At 44.2% G+C, this 24036-nt stretch overlaps 1 protein-coding gene across 2 annotated transcripts in view; it reads left to right on the top strand.

Moving 5' to 3' along the window:
* The window catches only part of BIN2 (bridging integrator 2), a 60201-nt gene extending 39668 nt beyond the window's left edge, over positions 1–20533 (top strand). Inside the window, exons 11-13 of one of the 2 annotated variants that reach the window (XM_053294746.1) lie at positions 13305–13370; positions 13821–13916; positions 18983–20533. In XM_053294746.1, the coding sequence (XP_053150721.1) occupies positions 13305–13370; positions 13821–13916; positions 18983–19090 (270 nt within the window). In that variant the 3' untranslated portion in view covers positions 19091–20533. The remainder of the gene's footprint in view (positions 1–13304; positions 13371–13820; positions 13917–18982) is intronic. The other variant, XM_053294748.1, reaches the window with a different exon arrangement.
* The last annotated feature ends 3503 nt before the right edge of the window (positions 20534–24036 follow it).

The following is a 24036-nucleotide window of genomic DNA, read 5'->3' as shown; positions in this document are numbered from 1 at the left end:
ATTTCTCTGTGTAAACCTCCCTGAGCCATTTTTTGAAGAGCAGTATAAAAATCGAAATAATAATAATAATAATAATAATAATAATAATAATAGGGAAGGACTCGATGTCTGGATAAAACAAACCAGTCAATAACACCTGTCTGACTGTGTAAAATAATAATAAAATAATAGACCAAAATAATCCCAGTGATAATTGGTGCCCTAGGTGCAATTCCAAAACAACTTGAAGAGCACCTCAACACCATAGGGGCCACAGAAATCACCATCAGCCAATTACAAAAAGTAACTTTTCTGGGAACAGCCTATATTCTGTGATGATATCTATAATAACAGCAACAACATTGATAATAAAATCCAGTCATCCCAGGTCCTTGGGAAGGACTCGATGTCTGTATAAAACAAACCAGTCGATAACACCTGTCTGACTGTGTAAACAACAACAATAATAATAATATACTGAGTCAGACCTTTGGTCCATCTAGCTCAGTATTGTCTACACAGACTGGCAGCGGCTTCTCCAAGATTACAGGCAGGAGTCTCTCTCAGCCCTATCTTGGAGATGCCAGCGAGGGAACTTGAAACCTTCTGCATGCAAGCATGTGGTCATCAAGAGGGGCCTCATCCCCTAAGGGGAATATCTTATGGTGCTCACACATGTAGTCTTCCATTCATATGCAACCAGGGCGGATCCTGCTTAGCTAAGAGGAAACATTATGCTTGCTACCACAAGACCTGCCTTGAAAAGCACTGCAGAACAGAAGCACACAGTCCGTCCCAACACAGAACACCACATCTTGCCAAATACACAGTCCAAAAATGGCCAAAAAAAGGATTATTGACCGAACAACCACTGCTAGCCACAGTGCAGCAACACACTGCAATAACATTGCTGGCACAAGTTCAAGTTGCTCTCTCACATACAGTTATGACTCCTTATGTTCCTAGCATTGCAACAGTTGCCACAGCAGTACCCTTAGCAGCCAGCAAGCATAGACATAGCTCAATTATAACAATGTCTTCAGCCACATTTTGGCTGAGTACACCTTGCAATGCAGATTGCAGAGCAGACCAGAGCTGTGAGTGTGAAATACAAGTTAGTTTCAAGGTCAGACATGGAGCAATCACCAAGAAATATTATATACATGCTGAGCTGAGCTGAGCTGCCACTGTCTATTTCTTGCCACAACACCATTTCACAAATAGACTGAACCACAACTCAAGGAAGGAAAGCACCCAGGTTCTGCCTTTATCAATCTAAGATCCAGAAAAAACAGATAGTTATAGCAGCAAGCAACAGCACAGCAAGCATGTTATACTTAGTGTTGAGAAAACCAGAAAATCAAACCTTCCTTCCTTCCATCCTTCCTGCCACAGAGGGAGAGGAGGACAGAGCTGTCATGACCTGATGGACAAGAAACAAAGCTTCTAGAATCTTACCATGAGTCTAGACCATGAGAGGAACTCTTCTTTCTTCCCTTCTTCGCCAGCGTACATGTTTTGCCTGGCCACAGAAGACCCAGAAGAGCCAATCACATCCCATAAAACCAGGTTCAGAGTGTGTGCTACACAACAGATTGGCACAAAATGATCCTGGACTGCCCTAGTTACATTGGCAGCTTTGTTGGTGACCATGAACCTTCAGCAAAGGTTTCGCTGCTCAGACAACCATCCCTCCACCTGGCAATCTATGGCTGCCAACAGCTGATCTGCTGTGTGCAGTGTCCAGCACCTACACATGCAGAACAGCCCACCTGTGCTTCACTACATGGGAAGGGCTGCCCACGCCACTAGCAGCAGATGTCCCCTCATACGCCTGCTCCCACCAGTGCACCGTGAGGGACAGGAAAGCAGTGTGCTTCCCACTGGGACTGGTCCTCAGAACTGCAATGAAGTACACACTTGTCAGGCACTGCTGTGCACAGCACCCCCGGCACGGCGTCCCTGCATGCCCGATACAGGGAGGACACCACCCACCTACTGAAGGTGGGACCACCCACCAGTCTGGCTTCCAACTTGGATATGGGACAGAAACTGCCTTGGTCGCCCTGGTGGATGACCTACGCCAGGAGATAGACAGAGGGAGTGTGACTCTGTTGATCCTCCTGGACCTCTCAGCTACTTTTGATACCATCAACCATGGTATCCTTCTGGGATGTCTCTCCGGGTTGGGACTTGGGGGCATGCTTATACAGTGGCTCCACTCCTACCTAGAGGGTCGTACTCAGAAGGTGGTGCTGGGGGATGCCTGCTCCACCCCATGCTGTTTAACATTTACATGAAGCCCTGGGGAGAGGTCATCCGTAGGTGTGGGTTGCAGTGCCAGCAGTATGCTGATGACACCCAGCTCTACCTATCTTTTAAATCAGCAGATACCAGGGAGGCAGGGGATGCTCTGAACTGGGGCTTGGAGGCTGCTCTGGACTGGATGGGGGCAAACAAGCTGAAACTTAATCCAGATAAGACGGAAGTGCTCTGGGTTGGTAGAACTGATCATCCGAGTAATGAGGTAAATCTGATCTTGGATGGGGTCACTCTGAAAAGCAAAGTCCACAGCTTGGGGGTGCTTCTGGACCCAACACTGTCCTTGGAGGCGCAGGTAGCGGCGGTGTGCAGAAGCACCTTATACCAACTATGGCTGATACACCAGCTGCAACCCTACTTGGAGAAGTCGGACCTGACCTCATCCACTCACGCGATGGTAACATCCCGATTGGACTACTGCAATGTGCTCTATGTGGGGCTGCCTTTGAAGACTGTTCGGAAGCTTCAGCTTGTTCAGAATGCTGCTGCAAGGATGCCTGTGGGTGCAAGCCGCTTCAAAAGTATTACACCCATCCTGCGTCAGGTTCATTGCCTACCGGTCCGCTTCCGGGCTAGATTCAAGGTGCTGGTTTTTACTTTTAAAGCCCTACACAGCTTGGAACCAGGGTACCTGTCGAACCTCATTTGCCCATATGAATCTGCCAGGGCCCTCCGCTCATGATCTCACGCCCTGCTCATGGCCCCGCCACTGACAGAGATCTGGTTGGTGGGGACCAGAGATAGAGCCTTTTCTGTTGTGGCCCCTCAGCTTTGGAACACCCTCCCTGAAGAGCTTCGCCATGCTCCCTCCCTCAGTGTTTTTAAAAAACATCTTTAAAACACCTTTTAAAGGAGGTTTTTTAATGCCCCCCCTTTTGGGCGGGGGTAATCTGGTAGGTTCTTTAGCTTTTTATAATTTTCAGTTTTTCGTTTTTAAAATAACCTTTAATTTGAACCTATTAATGATTGTGGTTTTTAATCTGACAACCTTTTTGTTTAATTTAGTTACTTTTATTGTATCTATCTTATTGTTGTGAGCCTCCCCGAGTAGTAGTGCACTGGAGGGGCAGGGTATAAATATTTTTAATAAACAATAATAAATAAGGTGGTGTGTGAGGGGATGTTGTAGTCAGGGGCAAGTAGTTGGAGCAGCCGGCAGAAGATGGTGTTGTCCACCCCCTGGAATGATTGGTCATCTAAAGTGATCATCTCCCCAATGGCCTGAGTGATGAGATGAGGCTCTGAGTGACTAGACCACTTGCCCAACTGCACCCACCATGCAGGCAACTTCCCCTGCTTGGGAGCAGGAGCAGGTGCCTTACTGCTACTTGAGGACACAGGAGGCCTATTGCTGCCAGCAGGAGCAGGGACCCATGGATGCTGCCATCGCAGGTGCTCATCGTAAGACACTTGTGGTCCTTACCCCTGCTGACCTGTGTCACAGGCAGCATGATATGTGTCACCAAGGCGGAGCTCAAAGTGGCCCTACACCATGCTGCTCTCAGTATGGGATCATTTGTGGGGTGGTGGTCTTGGGGCAGCTGGTTCATTCTGGGGGCCACCACCACCACCACCCTTGATCTGGGGCTGAGAAGGTCCGGGAAACAGCAGTACTTCCTCAGACAGGTGTGGTGGGGTCACACTGCCAACAGGGATTGGGAGGGAGGATGGAGAAAGTGATCTAGCTGGGCTAGCAGCCATCAGCCCCTCCTCCTCTGGTACCACAGGTAGAACTTCTTCCCTGACAGGGGAGGGCCCCCAGTTCTACCTCAGCCACCATAGGCAGCTGTGCTGCTGGACCATGCTCCTCTGGAAAGGAGAGCCTGCGCACAACTACATCAGTGAGGATGACATGGGGAGTAGGCCCCTCTCGCCATCGCCCACCACAACCAGCAGCATCACCCCTCCCTCTGCCTGCCACTCTTCCTGCCTCGGACATCTTGGAGTTTTTTTAATTGAAGCCCTAACTCTGATGGAGGGCGAGAAGAAGTGCCTTTAAGGTGGGTATTTTAAAAGGGGTGTGTGGGTTGTGGGTGGTCTATTTTTGCTGTGTTTGCCACACACAGTGCTATCTATAGCACTGTAGTGCACACACAGTTGCTAGAAAAATTAAAACACACACACTCCAATAAAGAAGCAAGCTTAATGGAGAGGTGGAGCGGAATGGGCAAAAATGGGGTAAACCAAAGGGAACAGAAAGGGCAGGGGATTACTGTGGCATCTCTAACCCAAACTCACCCCTGCTATCCTACAGTCCTACTAGTACCCAATTGCTCCCTTCCCCAAATTAGGCCCTATTTAAAGAACTCTAAGCTCTATAACCTGATCAAGTTAAGAGGGTGTGTGTGTGTGTGTGTGTGTGTGTGTGTGTGTGTGTGTGTGTGTGTGTGTGAAACCTTCTGGCATCTGCTGGAGTCTTCTGGTGTCTTTGGCTGGAGTCTGCCAGGTGTTGTTCTCAGAGGCACACTTGGGCCAAGCAGACACTGGGACAAAACAGCTGGGGGAGGGCAGGTGGGCACCAGTCAGGCACCCATCCACAGCATTTAAAAAAAAAACTAGGGGTGGTAGGGAAACAGAGGCACACAGCAGCCACAAAGGTGCAGCTTGGGGCTGCAAAATAACAACAAGCACAGCACTCCAGTTATTAAAGCCACCGGGGGGGAGGGTACAAGCAAGAAGAAGAAGAAAATGAACAGAAAGAAAATAAAAAAGAAAGGTCAAAGCAGCACCCAGTTAAAACCAGTGGGGCTGCACAAACAAGAGGGGGGGGGGCGAAGGGGATGCACAGAAGGCAATAAATAAATAATTTAAAGCAGCACCCAATTAAAGCCACTGGAGCTGCACAAACAACAACAAGAAGAAATGCACAGAAGAAAGATTTCAAAGTAGCACCCAAGCCACTGGGGCTGCTGCTACAATTAACAAAAATTAGAAAGAAAGAAAAGCAGTTTGTTGGCACTGCAAAAAAAGGAATTCTAAAAAGAGACAGTCAGATAAGCCAGCAGGCACTCTTTCTCGGTCTCTCTTTCCACTCACTGGGCCAGGCAGGCAGGCCCAGACTACCACCACCAGCCTCTGCTCTCATTGCTGCTGCAGTCTGTCTCTCTCTGATCTTTCTCCTCTCTTGAGGTACAAAATGGCTCTCTGCCTCCAAGCAGTCCCTTAAATACATTTTGAAAATCCCTCCTTTTGGGTCCCCCACTTCCTCCTGCCTCCCCCCGCCAGCCAATGGGGGCACAGTTGCCCATGCCAACACTTGATTTGAATGACAACAGGCCAGCCAAGAAGCAAGGAGATCTCAAGCCAATCAGAAGCCAATGCCAGAAAACCAATCAGCAAAGGAAAAACACAGAGACAAGAAGGTGCTTGAATCACTCAAATGAGGGTCGGTTCAGTTTGAACTCAAATCAGGCCCTTTATTCCAAGGTTGATTCTATTCAAGTTAAAATCACCCCAACTGGAGTTCAAGTCAATTTGACTCGAATCAATTTGCACATCTCTACAGTTTAAACAGAAATAAGAGATAAGCAATTTCTGTAGTGGAAAGCTTAAAGCGTCTTCTTCCTGTCTTTCTGGAGAAGTAATTTTATAGACATCTGGGAATGATCGGGAAGTCTTCTTAGACCACTCTGTTGAAATGGTATGATGGCATAAAGGAAAGACTTAAGCACTGCAGTATCTCGCATATTTCAATCTTAAGTTCAGTCATTTGCAGAGCTCTGCATATACAGTCAGCACCCAGATGACTCGCATAAACTCCGCAATCTATAAGCTTTTATTTTCTATATGAATGCAGTTCTCCAATGGAAATGCCATTTAATAGGTTGCACACATCTGCTACTGAAGATCTGACATTATCACTATACGATCAGATCTCACGTTTACATTTCTAGGCTCTGAGTCAAGGCATGCATTAGGATTCCTGAGACTCAAATACAAGACAAACATAGGGGCGTAACTATAATAGGGTAAGGGGAGATAATTGTCTGGGGGCCCACTGCCTTGCCCCCTCCCAGTGGCAAGTCACATGACTGATTCCTCCAGCTGTGCACCTACCTGGGCTTCCTTCAGTTGTATTCATCCTCTGAAACTGATGTGAGTGTTAAGACCTGGAGCTACCAGAACAGCATGCCTTTCTTTAGTACCATTAAATGACTTGCATCGTCCACAATTTACAAAACCTTAAAAAAAATAATTTAGGATGATGTTCTATTGTGGCACATAGGATATAGATATAGATAAATTTTACTATGTTTTTTGTTACCACTATTCAGCCTCATTTAAAATTTCCTTACTTCATGAGCTGAGCTTCAGTGAGGGGGCGGCATTTTAAAATCTTATCTCTGGACCCACTCCAACCTTGCTACGCCCCTGGACAAATACTATTACCTCTGAATTCTCCTCTGGCTTTTTCATATGAGAATTACTGTGCCAGCTTCACTGGCTTCTGGTCCATTTCTTGCCCAATTCAAAATTTAGGAATGGCTCCTCCCATGTGATCCTGCTTTCCTGCTCAGACCATCAGAAGAATCTTTCTCCATGTCCCACTTCCAGCAGAGGTACAGTTTGTGGACATGCAAAAGAGGGCATTATCTGCTGTGGCACAAAGGCCATAGAAATCCCTGCTTCAGGAGACTTTCCTGATCCCCTCCTTGATAGCGTTTAGACACTAAATCAGTAGGCTTTCCACCTGTTGTTGAATTGCCATCATCCCCAACGACAATAAATTTACTCCTGCACTAAATGCAGGTTGCTTTTTTCCAAGTGCTTCTGGCATGATGACCAGCTTCTGACTTCTGACTCCCATGGTTTTTTGTGAATCTGTTTTATCTGCTGTTTTGCGGGTATATTTTCCTGAGTTTTAAATTGCACTATTACTATAAATTGTGTTCCTAGTAGGAATCCCAGTCATGGGACAGAAAGGTGAGGTATAAATATTTTCAATAACATAGATACAAAAACTACATTAACACTGAATTCCTTGTGAAACTTCTCTGGGCTAGCTCGGTGGTATCTAGAGGAGGCACTAGTTCCCTGATCAAAAAGGGCCGTCACTCCAGAAAACTGCTGAGTCACTGCTCAGACCATTTGGGTGGCCACACACTAGGGTCACCAGCTGTTCAAGACTGGCCTGGAGACTCCAGGAGTTAACATCAATCTCCAGATTGATATTTAAAGCCATCCTGGAGACTGAATGATTTGATATTTATGACAAATATGGAAAACAAATATTGGTGGTTGGCGGAGGGCGGGGGGATCTGTAGGGATAGCTTCAGCCAGAGTTGGCAACTCTACTGGTTTGCCGTTTCCTTTTGTGCAGCCCAAACTCACCTCATGTTTCATTCTGTGTTTTCTAACCACATGGAGAATAGCTTGTTGAAATTGCGTCCTGATGTCGGGCAAGTACGGGTTATGATTTCAAACATCTGATCTACCTGATTGTGGGGTGTGTGAGAAATGCATTCCTTGGCCCAAGCCAGCTTTTGAAAAATGCTTTGGTACAGCCTAGTCCATGCATGGTGACCATCTGAGGGGTCAGTAGAACAAGTCTTTGTCCTGCTGACACCTCAGATTGCCACCATGCATGTGCATCAGTTAGCTGAGTGGTGGGGGCAGGGGGCAGGGGGCATGGCTTGTTGACAGTGAGGGAGCTGGGCAACTACAGCAGCAAGAGCTTTTACCTGCAGTTAAAGGTATACTCCACCTTCTGCTCTGCCCCACCCTGCCCCAGCCTCCACCAGCCACCACTGGCAGGAGGACACAGCAAAGCAGGCTCGATCGTTCACAGTATAAGAGACCAAAGGGCATTCTTTATTAAACTCCGAATGGTTGATTTTGCTTTACTGCCTGGTCCCTAATTAACTGGATTCTGCACAGATGATTCCTTTGATGTGTGTATCTACTCGGTGGTAGATACCTATGGGATGAAATTAGCCCTGAACTGAGCAATGGGCAGTTTGCTCTAGCAGTCTAGAAGAGGTATAAGGAGAGCTCTGTTGGATCGTACCAAAGGTCCATCTAGCCTGACCAGCCAAATACTTCAGGGAGTTTACAAGCAGGACTTGAAGGGCACAGCAGAGCACAGCACTCTGCAAGTCCTTCTTCCTTCCCATTCAGATGATTACTTTGAGACCCTTCCTTAAAGCAAAGTTTGCCTCTTATCACGTCAGGGCCATCCTCGCATCGTGAAACTGCCTAGGCAGCTGCAAAAGCTGCATAGCAGCAGCACAAGTTTCCCAAGAGCAGAGCTCTCGATTGAGAGGCTTGATACTCTCAACATGAAAGGAATAGAGATCCTGTCTGGCAGGAAACACCAGCATGGATTCCTGGCAACCCTGCAGTTTTCAAGTTGCTAATTTGCTGCTGCTCCAATGAGGAGACTTGGTGTGAAATCTTCCAAGGTGAGACTGCTGACTGAAGGCACATTGTGCACGTTATTTGCCCCACGAATAAAGTAGGAAAGCAATAAGACAACCCTGAGTGTTTCTGTACTGCTTTTTGGATGTTCATACTATTATCTCAGCAACCCTTTGAAACAGCCCTGTGGGGCAGGTCAGCGTGTGTGTGTTTTACCCCACATTGTTAATGGAGGGCGGAGGCTGAGAGAACAGTGACTTACCAAAGGCAACCTAGTGAGTGGCGGTTAGTGGATGACGGGAATGACCCAATGCTGCATTTTGGGACAAAGCAGCTCCCTCATAACAGAAGCATTTCCTTGAAGGAGGAGGAGATTTGGCTGCTGGTAACCCCCACATATTCATCACTCAAACCAATGATGCTCTGGAAAGGCCTTTAACTCTTAACATGCTTGGACAAGGACTTACAAGCAGGGCACTGATTTGTTGTTCTTTAAAACGTCTATATCTTGCCTTTTAATCTTTATGAACTCACAGAAGCTAACAAATAATTTGCCATGGAGTGACCAAGTCACGGCTCACAGCAGTGACTTGGACTGAAGTAGCAGGACCGGCACTGGCCACAGTCCTGGATCAAGGCACTGGACTGGTACCTGAGGAGGCAGAACCAGCCCTGGACCATACCTCACTGAAGCCCAGGAGCTAGGGTTCCCCAAGGAGGTGTCATGGGCATGCTGGAAGATTCCGAGGAGGAGTTGGAGGAGGAGACAGAGCTGACAGCAGAGGAGGGTTGGCAAGGGCCAGAAGTTGCAAAGGAGAGTGGTTCCAATGCACAGGGAGTCGCAGATGAGTTAGAGCTGGGTGAGGCAGCTCTTGTGGAAGAGGCGCGACCGGTCTCAGCTGTGGAGAGGCACCACTCCAAGAGAAAGCAAGAGTTAAGGAGCCACATGCGTAGAACAACAGGCAAAGCTGCTGACTCAGCAACTCTTAATTAAAGCACCGGGGGGTCAGCCTATTTAAGATGCCTGTAACATAGCTACCCTGCTGATAGCAACAACAGTTTCCTGTGAGCTAATTGGCTGTGTTTGTGTATTACCTTGACCGTGTTTGGACCCTGGACTGTGTTGACCTTGCCTGTGGATTTCGCTTTGGACTCTGTTGGATTTATTGGATTGACTCGGACTGGACCTGGTTTGGAGAATATATTCCTGTTAGACTTTGCTGTTCTGCTTCTGCTTCTGTTATGCTTTGTCTGGTTAGCCTGACAGATTTACGACAGGAGGCTCCCTCAGTATCTAGGCTCCCAGAGGCAACATCCCTATAATCCCAGCCCTTGACTGTGCGGCCTCTGCTTCACCATCAGGTCTCCCTATATCTGTACACCAGCACCAAAGACAAACCCAGCAGGAGTAGGTAGAGTGAAATGAGGAGTGCCAGGCTCCAAAGGGCTGCCTCTTTAAGGCTTCAACTCTCTAACATAACAACAAAGACATAAGTGGGGGAAGCAGCCATCACCTAACACTTCTGGGCTTTCTTAGCAAAACAACAATGTTTTCACCAAGCAACAGGACACCAGCAATGAGGAGACCAAGTGAGCCTCATAAGATAGGGAGTTCCAGGGATTGGGCAGGGGTGGTAGTGGCACAACAGGCCCATTCACAAAAGGCCCTTTTGCACATTCCTGCCAACTGGACCTCCAGTGGTAGGAGAACAAAAAGCAGGGTCTCTGATGTTGATTGTGGGGGGTTAGCAAACCTTCCCAAAGGCTCACAGTGGACAACAATATATGGATTACATAGTCAACATTACAACAACCGTAGAGTCCGTGTACTACTAGAGTGTGGGGTGAAGGTGGCAATCATTCCTGCCTGCCTAGCTGCTGTGTTGTGGCCTAATCACCAAAAAACTCATCTTTAATTTTAAAAAATCTTGCATCACTTTTGGAAGGGTTTGGCAAGTCTGCATATGGATGGAATTTTTTGTTTGTTTGTTTGTTTGTTAGAATAGAATAGAATAGAATAGAATAGAATAGAATAGAATAGAATAGAATAGAATAGAATTTATATACTGCCAAACATAGAAATCTCTAGGCGGTGAGAGCATCAGAAACATGAGACAAACATATTATAAAATTAACGCCAGAAATACCTCCTTTTGTTTCTGCAACCAGAGACAAGAAGGTTAATATTGAAGGTTAATATTAATAAAACACACAGAATGGAGAGATTTAAAGATTTGGGGTAACATCCAGACTAAGTTAGTCAAGACTGAATCAAACTGAAATTAATATTTATTTATTATTTAACACATTTAAATAATAAATTAATATTAATTTCAGTTTGATTCAGTCTTGACTAACTTAGTCTGAATGTTACCCCTTATCTTTAAATATTTCCATTCTGTGTGCTTTATGAATTAATATGACAATTAAATTAATAGGACTTAAGTTAGTCATGACTAGTTTATCATTGATTGGGGCTTAATCATGATTACTTAATCTGGATGCTAACCTTACTTAATCTGGATGCTACCCTTACTTAATCTGGATGCTATCTGACACCAGATAGATAGATTTAGGTCAGGAGCTAGGTCATCAAGCTACAAGTGGTTTGGAGCAGTTAAGCCCTTGCAAAAACCAGCCAACTATCTGTATAATCTGACATATCCAACCCACAGAAGAGCCCTGATGCTAGCCCAGATGGATGTGTTGCCCTCTGTGGTATTAGAGGGTAGATTTAGGAGGGTTCCTTTTTTGGAGAGATTGTGTCCTTGTGGGAATGGCGATGTTGAAACAGTAGGTCATGTGCTTTTGTATTGTTCATTTTATCATGATCTGTGTCTTAGATTTATTGCTCCTCTTGTTTTTAGATATCCAAATAATTCTGATGAGTTTTATATAAACTTATTTCTTTCTGATACTTATATCAATGTCTCGCAACTGGTGGCCAAATTCCGTACAGCTGCGATTAAGACCTGCATACAGTGTGTCGGAGATGGTTAATAAAGGCTCTTAATTCATTTTGTTTTTATTTTGTTATCTTATTCCATTTTATATTTTATGTAATAGTTCTTAATTGTATATTTTATGTGTATGTTTATATATATGCATGCACTAGTATCGATGTTCGCTTTGGGGGGGCTCTTTTACCTGGATGTGATCTGTGTGCTGATCTTTGATCGTAATAAACTGAATTGAAAAATATAATAATAGAAGTTGCTAAGGTTCTACACACAACTGTTGGCTGGGTGGAGAGGGCAGGCAGGGGGAAGGCAGGGATTAACCCCCCTCAGACGAGCAACGATTCTCTCTTTGGCTCTGCGCTGCTCTGTGTGCAGTGCGGATCTCTGGAAGCTGGGACTCATTTTCCTGGTCTCCAGGAATTCCACAATGCACAGCGTAACAAGCACAGGACATTGGTGGATTCCCCTGGGAGTTGGGTGCTCTAGGCACCCACCTCTGTGTATACTTGGGCTGTATGCAGCCCAAGCATCCACATGCCCCAGGACCTGGGGGTAAAGGGCACACTCACACCTTTTAACCCAGGTAAAAGCCTGGGTAAAAAACTCAGGTTACCAGGGGAGGCAGTGCCCAGATTGGCCTCAATCCTGGCGCTGCACACGATCCACCCTACCTGGGTAGGGCTGCTCTTGTGCACAAACATGATAGTGCTGTCACAGCAATAAAGGTGATTTTATTCATGCCCTAAGAGCTGGACGTTTTTGGTTTGTGAATGCAAGTATAATTTCTGAAATACTGCACTTTTGTTTATCTTCAGATCTGTTAATATTTTTCTGAATTATATACAGTATATCATTCCAGCTAAATACCATGGAGTAGTCCTATATATGTCGATGGCTTTTGGGGGAAATGGAAACGCAGATTCAGAACCTTTAAAAAAGTAGAGCTTGGTGAAGGAGTAGGATACTATAAAACTAGTTTAATTAATCAACTTTATTAAGTTCTGGTATAAATAATTGCAGCAATCTAATCGAGTTTGGAGACCTGTGATTCAATGTAGTTGGGGCAAATTTAGTTTCGATGATAAGTTTTGTATTTGGTCACATGTGTCAGACTCCATCAGCTTTAGTTTTATCACTTCTGTGGTTCATGCTAAACCATGTCAAACCTTTTTGGGTGTGTCTGTTTTCTGTGTGTTGTCTAGAAAATACAAAAGAAGCAAATTTCACACAGTGGCTGACATCCAAATACCACGTGTGTGCTTCAAACATCACTGCACATGCAACACTAGCCCCCACACATCTGAAGTGTGGACACTCTTGTGCAAGAGTGCAAATACTTGAATGCTCTCCCAGTGCTCCAGAAGTACTCTGTTAGACTGAGAAAATATCCCTGACCCCCAAGGATGTGTTTTTGGTCCAACAGAGCACTCCCAGAGTTCCAGAGCATTTGCACTCTTGCCCAAAAGTGCCCACATGTCAGAAGTATGGGGACTAGAGTAAGGTTTAGCATTGCATGTGCGCTGATGTTTGCAGCACACATACATTATTAGGGTGTCAGCCCATGTATTGTCATACATTCTTCCAGCTTTGTCCAAGCATCTGGAAACCTAAAACAAAATCCAAAATAAGTTTTGTCATGGGAAGTGATTATGTGCTGTGGATAACTGAAAGGCCTTTGTGTTTCAGATCATCTCTAACTTCTTCCCAGAAGGGAATGATCATAGCCAGCTTCCCCCTGGCTTCCTATTCAAGGTAAAAAGCATTCACTACTACTTATATAGACTGCTGTGTTTGGGCTACTGTGTAAATGCCTTATAAAACCTGGGCCTCTGTTAAGGGAAAGAGTAGAAATCCTGGGTGGTTAGGTTCATGTCGGGTGGACAGATGGAAATAGATAGATAGATAGATAGATAGATAGATAGATAGATAGATAGATAGATAGATAGGAACATAAGAACAGCCCTGCTGGATCAGGCCCAAGGCCCATCTAGTCCAGCATCCTGTTTCACACAGTGGATGGATGGACAGACAGACAGACAGACAGAGACAGACAGACAGACAGACACACACACACACACACACACCTCAGTTAACATCTTCATGTCACCTTCTGCTCTACACGTAGGATCCAGAAAATTATAAGTTACAAGCTGGCCATTCTAGAAGCACATTGCTTCACTGATATCATGGTTCATATTCCAGGCTCAAGCAATCCAAGCTCATGCTTCAGATGATGAGAACTTCCTTCCATTCGGAGAAGGGGAGATCATACTAGTGCTGTCAGATGCACAGGCTGAGGTAACATCAGGACATTTGCTTAGCACTGTTACTGGAAATGCATATGACAAATGATGATAAAATATTGTACAGCTGTGATTGAGAATGCGCCCTAAATACCAGAGAGGACAGTCTGTGGCCCAAAACCCACATGTGCAAATCCACCACTCTTCCCACCCAGCACCCAGAGATGGGATAGAAACCAGAGGAGAGCTGGTCTTGTGGTAGCAAGCATGACTTGTCCCCATAGCTAAGCAGGGTCTGCCCTGGTTGCATATGAATGGGAGACTTGATGTGTGAGCACTGCAAGATATTCCCCTCAGGGGATGAAGCCGCTCTGGGAAGAGCAGAAGGTTTCAAGTTCCCTCCCTGGTGGCTTCTCCAAGGTAGGGCTGAGAGAGACTCCTGCCTGCAACCTTGGAGAAGCCACTGACAGTCTGTGAAGACAATACTGAGCTAGATAGACCAATGGTCTGACTCAGTATATGGCAGTTTCCTATGTTTCCTATGTTCACCTATTACTCTATTTGTCCTTTTAATTTCAATGGGAATACTTTGAGTCATTTTCTTCATCATGTAGGTTGGTATGTTTTGGAAATAGCCTTAAATGGCCTTGTACTCCATGACCTGCTGCATTCCACCAAGCTCTGCCTATCACATTCCATCCTACTTCCATCCCCTGACCTGGCATTTTTTGCCAGACTGAATCCCAGCCCACCATTCCATATTTTGCTAGCTTCCATGCCTGGCACACTCAGCTATATGCCCCTTTGGCCCATGAAGAGAACCAATATTTTTGAAATCAGAAGTTGGCAACCCTGCGCCCCATATGATTCATGAAAGCAATATGTCAAGACTCAAGACAGGGAATTGCTCTCATTCCTTTTCCTTCCCCTTTCCTAGTTACAAGCTTAGATCCAGGGTGTCTGTCAGCATGTGACATGTTATGCAAGGCACCCATGAAGGGCATCCCCAGGGATAATGAGCCAGATCTGGAAGGAATAGCAATGTGGGCAGTTCACAAAAGCAGGATGGGGGGTTGTTGAAAGGAGGGCACATTGAGAATGGCGGGGGCCAGGGGGATGGTGATGCCTCATCATATCCACCACCAATTCAGAGCTTTGGAAAAAATATACCAGTACTGCACCCTATATAAGAATAAGCAAACACAAAATAAGCAAACCCGTCTCATTTCCGTAGTTTGTATGGGTCTCAGAATTTAGCTTTTCTTGGCACAAAATTTGCAATCCTTTTATTCAGTAATATTGGGACTGTTTAGGGACAACTGTACACAGTCCTACCTCTGTCTAGTTCATAATGGGCAGGGTACGTTTCCGAATTTTTTCTTGTGTAAACAACATCGCCTTGTTTTCTTAATAGCCATGATACATGACCCTGTTGTTTCACAGAAAGTATGCCCTGACCTTGTTACGTTCTCTGTTCTCAGAGTGGAGCAGGAACTGCAGGCAGAACTGTTGCTGCAGAGCATTAGAGCGATGTCTTCAGGTTTCTCTTTTAATAGGCCCACTTGCCTTCTATCAATCATTAACTTTCTCCTTCGCAGCCTCCTCTCTCTACATTAACGATACTGATCATCCGTTTCCTACAAAGCTAGGCGATATAGTGTCAAATTAATATGCCCTCCATCTTTAGAAATTTGTGAACACCTATGACCCAATTCGTTTATTCAGTTAGTACAATGTGATGGCCAGGAGCTACACACACACACACTAAGTAATAATATTCCATTTCACCCTGTCCTGAGGGCCTTGGGTTACTTACACAAGTAACCCAAGTTACACAAATATGCATAGTTACATTGTGATTTTTTAAAAGGAAAAAATAAAGAAACAACAGCTTTTCCCTAAAGAGCTCCCAAGCAGTTGGTGCCATTTGTCTGCAGGCCAAGCAGAACATGCTAAGGAAGGCATAGAGCTGACACCCCAGGGGTTGCCCTCTGGTCAATGGCTGGGCTGGGTTGATCTTTCCTCTTGCTGGTGGAGTCCTTGCTGGGAGAGAGGGGCCCAAATTCCCAGCAGATCTTGGTCCTCTGGCTAGGGATGACATCTGGCTGTCCTCCTCCATGCTTGTAGCTTCAGGGCAGCCAGTGTGCTTTGGGCTCACTTAAGCAGCCTGCTGGGTCCTTTGCCAGTGTGTACAATCTAGGGCAATGCTGTATTAAATCCACCTGACCCACTGAGACTGGCATTTCCACTTGTCATTAAGTTCATTTGTTTAACTAAAGGGTGCAACAACATTCACAAATAAATAGCTAAATATGAGTAGATTAAACCAAAATGTTAAATTATGATCATCAGGGAGGGGCCCTGGTTGGCACACTCCATTGCAAAAGCTAATATTCAAGGTAACTGACCATGGCGCTGCCTAGCTGCAACAGACTAAGGTCCATCTCTTCTAGTCCAGCACTCTGCTAGTCCATCTCTTCTAATCCAGCACTCTAGTCCACAGTGGTCAGCCAGATGTTCCCCTGGGAACCTCACAAGCAAGGCATGAAAACACTCCCCTATCTTCCATCCCTAGCATCTGGCATGCAGAGGTGCACTGCCTCTGAACATGGAGGTCCCAAATAGCTGTTATGACCAATAACAACTGATAGACTTATCCTCTATGAATCTGTCTGATCCTAATATTCTTCTGTTCCCTTATCACTCACACAGTGCCCATAGAAACGCTATCCCTGTGGCTCTTGGTTGTGTGCACACAGCCCCACTAGTATTATCATTGCTATTCTGTTTATTCTGGTTACATGTTTATTCCCCCCCTTTCCATAAAAGAGCTCTGGCCCAAAGTCATCCAGTGAGCTTTATGGCTGAATAGGGATTTGATTTGAATTCAGCTTCACACGCCTAGGCCAACGTTCTAACCACTACACACCATACATTTCATTCTTTATTATGGAGGCCAGGTTGGTCTCTGGGTCATCTTGGAGAGCCCATGTTACTCCTTTACTGATGGAGCTACACCAGCTGCCAATAGGTTTCCGGACAAAATACAAAGTGCTAGTTATAACTTATAAAGCCCTAAACAGCTTAGGCCCTGGGTATCTAAGAGAGCGTCTTCTTCGCTACGAGCCCTACCGCCCACTGAGGTCATCTGAGGAGGTCCATCTCCAGTTACTGCCAACTTGTTTGGTGGCTACACAGAGATGGGCCTTCTCGGTCACTGCCCCTAGATTGTGGAATGCGCTTCCTGCTGAGATACGATTCCCACCCCGCCACCTCTTGGCAATTTTCAAAAAACACCTGAAAACCCATCTTTTCGCCCAAGCTTTCTCAGCTTCCTAAATTTTTTAAGTTTTAATCTCTGGTTTATTTTTAAATTGTTAAATTGTTTTAAGTTTTTTGTATATGTTTTTAACGTGTTTTACGCTATTGTTAACCACCCAGAGATGAAAGTTTGGGGCGGTGTACATATTTGATAAATAAATAAATAAATAAATAATATTATTTCAGTCATTCGACCAGCAAAACATAGAAAAAGATAAAACTTTACATAAACTTTACATAAAAGCAAACATGGCATGGCATGGCATAAACAAAAAGCTCCATAAGTTATATTAATATTAATTTAATTTAATTCAACCCAACCCCATATCTCGCTTTTCAACATTTGCTTTCTGAGACTTGTTAGCCAAAAAACAAAACCTCGCCACGTTATGAGACACAGCATCCCACTGATCTGTTAAAAGTATTTCAAGTTGTAGCTGCTCAGAACAACTGGAATATGTTGTTTAAAAAGGACTTATATATCTCTTCCGCAAGGTTCGGCAGAACTGACAGTTTAAAATAACATGAGCCGTTGACTCAACTTCCCCAGAACCACAAGGACAGAGACGCTCCTTATAGAGGATCTTGCGATATCTCCCCTCACGTACAGTTGTTTCCAAGACATTACACAAGGCCAGTGTCAGAGCCCTTCAAAGACTAGGTACTAATAATTTATTAAGATATCTTGCTGGACCAAACAATACTATATGGTCTACATATACACCAACCCCTAGCTGGCTCCTGTCCATCTGATTTCCCATATCCATGATGCATTGACAAAGATAAGATCTCGCACTATACCATACTAACCCAAAAGAGACTTTTCAAAATCTAAAAAAATTGGATTAAGTGAGTCCATTTTAATCCCCTCACTTAAACACAGAACTTCTTCTCAAACACCCCACACACATCCCTTTTAAATATTTGGAATTCTGACTACTTCACAACTACTCAAACTACTATTACTACTATAAATATTTATAGAGCGCTTTTCAAAAAAAAATTCTCAAAGCGGTTTACATTGAAAAATAAATAAATAAATATGATGGCCCCTTGTCCTGAAAAGGCTTATAGTCTAAAACAAACATAAAGTAAACACCAGCAACAGCCACTGGAGGGATGCTGTGCTGGGACTGGATAGGGCCAGTTGCTCTCCCCTGTCTGCTAAATATAAGAGAACCACCACTTTAAAAGGTGCTTCTTTGTTCACCCTAAAGTTTTCAGAGTGGCTTCTTGAAGATAAAAGGCAGCAGCTGGCTTAGACTTAGGCTACATTTTCAAAATGGGAAATTGTAGTTGTAAAGTTAATGTTTTCAAGAATACAATATATGAGCCCCATCCCACTTTAATGGCTGAAAAATGCAACTCTGGTCATCAAAAGTCTGAGCTCTTGTATAGCCATACATCACATGCATATACACACAAACTGCAGGAATGTGCTCCAAAAAGTAGCCCATTCACTTCGAATGCAATCTTCAAATATTACAATTTGAAATCCAGTGTTTGCACTCTATTGTAGAGTGTATGCAACTTTGCAGTTAGAAAATGTGAAAGGCCATGTTTTGGTGCTTGAGGAAACCTCAGGGTTGTGTTTGATGGGGAGCTGTAGGTTTTACTTTAGAAGCTGAACTTGCTGTGTGTTTGCAGCCATGCATAAGACAAGTGTCTCTCAGATGTATTTTCCATGTACAGGCAATTGAGTTGTCTCTCTGGCTTTTATAATTTGACCATGCTGAGCAGACAGACCCTCCTGGCTCAGGTTATGGGAAAGCCCTGACTATTGTTTCTTTTCCTTTCTAGGAAAAAAGATTCCTGATGGGTGTAAAGGAGAGTGACTGGATGGAGAGCCAGGATATGTTACAGAAAGGAATGTTCCCCCCAGATCTCATCAAATCAATCCCAGCATAAGTTCAGAACTGGGAACAGAACCAGGGTGAAGAGAGAACTCAATAAAGGGAAAGTCCTACTGTCTAAATGCTGTTTTCCCCAAAGCTCTTTGTTGTGGTTAACTCTCACTCTTTCCCCTCTCCTCACCCATATAACTTCTTGCCAGTGTGACACTTTGGGAAATGTTTTATTCTTAGTATCCGCACCACACATCTAAATGGCTTGGGTTATCCCTATATCTGAAGTCAGCAACTGGCAGCTCTTAAGCCAAAACTGGCTCCCTTAGAATAGCTGCTTGGCTTTTGCTCAGGTATTTTTCTGAGATAAAAGAAAGGCATGGAGAGAGCTGGACCTGTGATAAGAGGAATGGCTGGCAAGCTACTGGATAGGATGGGAATTGGTGCCTTGGCCTACCATACTGGCTTCCAGGCTAACACACTTGTGCAAACATGTTGCACTAATGCAAGGACATAGCACTGGCCAGATGCCCTCACTCAGGAGCTTGCATTCTAGACTAGTGTTGCACTTGCACAACTCGATACAGAACCTGTGGCAGAAATAGACATGCATATCCTGTCTTGCTACCCTTGTTGCGCAAGCACAGCTTTGAGCATCTGCCCAGCCAAGCGACCTTCTTGCATGTATGTTGTTCTTTGTTCATTGTGCCAGCACAGTGTTAGTCTCGATCATCAGCCACTGGCAAAACTAGTTGCTGTCCATAGCCCTATACCAATTCAGCTAAGTGAGTCTGAATTGCATGTTTATATCAGAGAGCAACAGTACTGATAATGGTAGCCAAATAATACTTTGCCTCTGGTGTCCAACAATGGAGCTTATGCTGAATTATTATTAGGACTGTCATCTAAATAGGGTTATCACCCGAGTCAAATTAATTTTCACTGGTATCTGCATACTACTAAAACAACAGTTTTGTGGAGGAGAAGGCATTCTTTATTTTTTTAGAGGACACATGTATATATCAGATCAGGTGTCATCTTATAAGAGGCATTCCCTCTTGTATGAGAGTGAAGGGGGAACACATCTTCCAAGATGGCACCAGCCATCTTCAAGCACTTATTTGAAAAATGGTTAATGGTTTTTTTTAATGTAATTGATTTAGAAAAAGTTTTACTTGATTAATCAAACTGATTAATGCATTAAAGGTTGCTTTCTTCATTAGTATAATAGATCCACAAGATAGTGGGGTGATCCTGCTTGGCTTAATCCAGTGATGGCTATAAGAATGGATGGGAAGGGAGGTTTGCTTCTGCTTTGTAAAGCTGAAGAGATAATTGAGAAAAAAAGAAGTTCTGGTAAGAACTAATCTGTCTACTTTCCTTTCACTATAATCTTAACTGATAATTACCATCATCACAAGTTAGCCCACTTCAGCCTTAAACGTTCACACGTCCACTATCTTGAACTGAGATGCATGGTATAATAATAAACTATGCCATTGAGGTGTCCCTGTGTGTCACTCACTATAACTGTACCAAATCAGTGAGGTAGTCCACAAATTAGTCCCTTTGTTCCTCAACCATTCACGTGTCTGCCTTCTTGAATCAGGATGGATGACATCATTACAAACTATGCCCTTGAGACATCCCTATGTGTCCCTACAACTGTAGCAAATTTGGTTCATATCAGTCAGGTGGTTCACAGGTTAGCCCACTTGCGCTTCAAACATTCATGCATCCACCATTTTGAATTGGGGTGGATGACATCATCACAAACTACACCGTTGAGGTGTCCCTACAACTGTTCTAAATTTAGTTCAAATCAGTTAGGTGGTTCACAAGTTAGCCCACTTGCTCCTCAAATGTTCATGTGTCTGCCATATTGAATTGGGGTAGAAGACATAATTACAAACTACGCCCTTGAGCCGTCCCTGTATGTCTCTACAACAGTACCCAATCTGGCTCATATTGGTCCAGGCATTGCAAAGTTGCTAGGGGGGACACACACACACGGACACAAAAACAGAATGCCAGGTGATCTCATAAGCGTATATTCCTTAAGGAAAGTAGGCTAAAAATATCCACAGAAATCTAAGGATCCTTAAGTATAGCTCACACAAACAATAGATGAGGTGGTAATTCCTGGACTGTACCACTTCACTTGGCAGGTGAAGTATCACATGACTGAATGCTCCTCTAGATTAAAAATGAGATATCGAGGAAAAGAGCTTTAGCTTAGTCTTCTCCCTGATATGTTAGTTTTGCATATGCAGGGAATTTTATTTTCCCCAACGAGAAGGATTCAACCATCCCCCAACTGTTGTCTTAAGTGCTACACTCCAGGGAGAGTTTTACTGCTTCATCCGCAATTTGTATGAGCTAATCCTTAGGCAGAGGGGACATCTACAACAGCAGAGCAAATGTATGAACACAGCATGCCTTCCAGGCTTGATCTGGAGTGTTTTCTGCGTTTTTTCTATACACAGAACCACCTGCATACCCACCTTATAATTTGGAGTTACCTGTTAAGCACATTTTACTTAGTTGTCTGTTCTTTTCTCACAAATGCCAGTTGGTCTCTCAGGGTCATATAAGAACAAAATAATTGCCTTGCTGGGATGAGACCAGAGACCTATTAGTCCAACATTCTGTTTCAAGAGTGGCCAGACGTATCTCTGGGCACCCACAAGGAGGGCACAAAGATGGTAGCCTTCCCTTGCTGCTTGGCCCAGCATCTGGTATTTAGCAGTATACTGCCTCAGTATTAATGTTCCAATTGGCCACTATGGCTAATAGCCACTGATAGATCATTCCTTCATAGCTTTGTCTAATTTGGATCAGCCAGATACCCTATTACTTGTAAATCTTTCAAGCATTAATGTTTTAAATCTTTACCACTGGAAAATGTACTGCCTGGGCTATTTTAATATTTTTGTCTTGTGAATATATCATAATAACATAAGAGCCCTGCTGGGTCAGGCCCAAGGCTTATCTAGCCCAGCATCCTTTCCTCACAGTGGCCCACCTGATGCTCCTGGAAAGCCTACAACAAGGAGATGAAGAAACAGCCCCTCTCCTGCTATTGCTCCCCTGAAAACTGGTTCTGCCTCTGGACATAGCCTATAGACATCAAGACTAGTAGCCAATGATGGACTTGCCATCCATGAATTTGTCTAGGCCCCTTTTAAAGCCATTCAAGTTGTTGGCCATCACCACATCCACGGCAGATAACTCCACAGATTAATTATGCACTGTGTGGAAAAATACTTCCTCTTATTGGTCCTAAATTTTTGTTTATAATTTTATACATTTAAAAATCCTTATACACTTGGACCAAAGACTGGGCTAGAGAGCAGTTTCACGAACTCCTGGCTGGGTGCTGCTTGTTACACCCACAAACAAGAACACAGGAAGTCTCCCAGGGAGCAATAACTCTAAATGGGTTGAATTCTTTCCCTCCACACCAAGGAATTCTGAGAACTGTAGTTTTGTGAGCACAATAAGGTGCAAGGAATTCTCAAGATCTTCACCAAACGATGACACCCAGTATTCTTTATGGGGAAGCCATGACATTTAAACTGCTATGTAAGCAATGTAAATTTGTGGTAAAGTAAAGTGTGGCATCAGCGCCCACAGAGCCCTGTGGTTTTCTTTGGTAGAATATAGGAGGGGTTAACCATTGCCTCCTCCCACACAGTATGAGATGATGCCTTTCAGCATCTTCCTATATACAGTAGCTGCTGCCCAATATAGTAGCACTGGGGATTCAAACCGGCAACCTTCTACTTGTTAGTCAAGGATTTCTCTGCTGTGCCACTTAAAGTGGCTAAATTTGTGGTATATATTAATAATATATACGACAGATTTACATGGCTTACATAGCAGTTTATGTTCACATATCTTTTTAGGTTTGATCCCTACCCCACCCCTCCATGTTAAGTGCTGGAAGCCAACTTTTCTGAAGCGACATGTTGGGTAGTAGTTTCCAGAAGGGATGCCTTTTTCATGCCTCCAACATTTGCAATTAAAAACAAATAAGCCCAGCACTCCAGAACAGAGTAGTGGGTAGGGTTTTGTTTTGTTTTTCCTTTTCTTTTCTTAAGGTGCAGAAATATCTGCATCCAGCCATGGTTGCACAGCCAGAACCTATATGTTGCATTTTGTGGACTGGTGGAGCAGGGCAATTTAAAGCATCTTGCACATCTGGATTTCAAGGAGAGCATCTTGATAACATCAGGGAATTATAAGCAAAATAGAAGTTGCTTGGACAAGCCCTTCTTGGTACCTGTTTTAAATGTGTGTTGCAAGCTCACCATTGAAATCAATCCTAAAATATTAAATTATGGAAATTCAAAGCTCACTGAAGATATTTTCTCCCCACTTTATGGGGCCTCTCTTCCCTACTCCACTAGATCTGAAGGCTGCATCTTGCATTATAAAATGTGTATAAACATTTCCATGTGGGAATTAATGTGAAACCCCAGCATACCTATATGTATATTGTGCTGTGTGTAGATGTATGATGGGACGCCATGATTGACCATGGCTTCCTAGTTTGTGTAATATATCCATCCCATAATCATTCAGCAATACACATCTGAGTGTGATTGATACACGTGACCATCAACACACAGGATAAGGCTATTCTCGTGACCAGGTGGGAAGGCAGAGTTGGGGGGAAGGCAGGGTTGGGGGGAGGCAGGGTGGAAACTACCTTTTAACTACATCAAAAAAGGACATTGTAGAACTAGAAAAGGTGCAGAACAGGGCAACCAAGATGATCAGGGGCCTAGAGCACTTTTCTTATGAGGCAAGGATACAACACCTGGGGCTTTTTAGTTTAGAAAAAATATGACTGTTAGGAGATATGATAGAGGTCTATAAAATCATGCATGGTGTGGAGAAAGTGGATCGAGGGGAATTCTTCTCCCTCTCACATAACACTAGAACCAGGGGTTATCCCATGAAATTGATTGCCAGGAAATCTAGGACCAACCAACGGAAGTACTT

Source organism: Hemicordylus capensis, chromosome 2 (assembly GCF_027244095.1).
Source record: "Hemicordylus capensis ecotype Gifberg chromosome 2, rHemCap1.1.pri, whole genome shotgun sequence".
Lineage (NCBI taxonomy): Eukaryota > Metazoa > Chordata > Lepidosauria > Squamata > Cordylidae > Hemicordylus > Hemicordylus capensis.
Note: the sequence above shows the minus strand (reverse complement) of the source record. Positions and strands in the feature narration are given on the sequence as shown.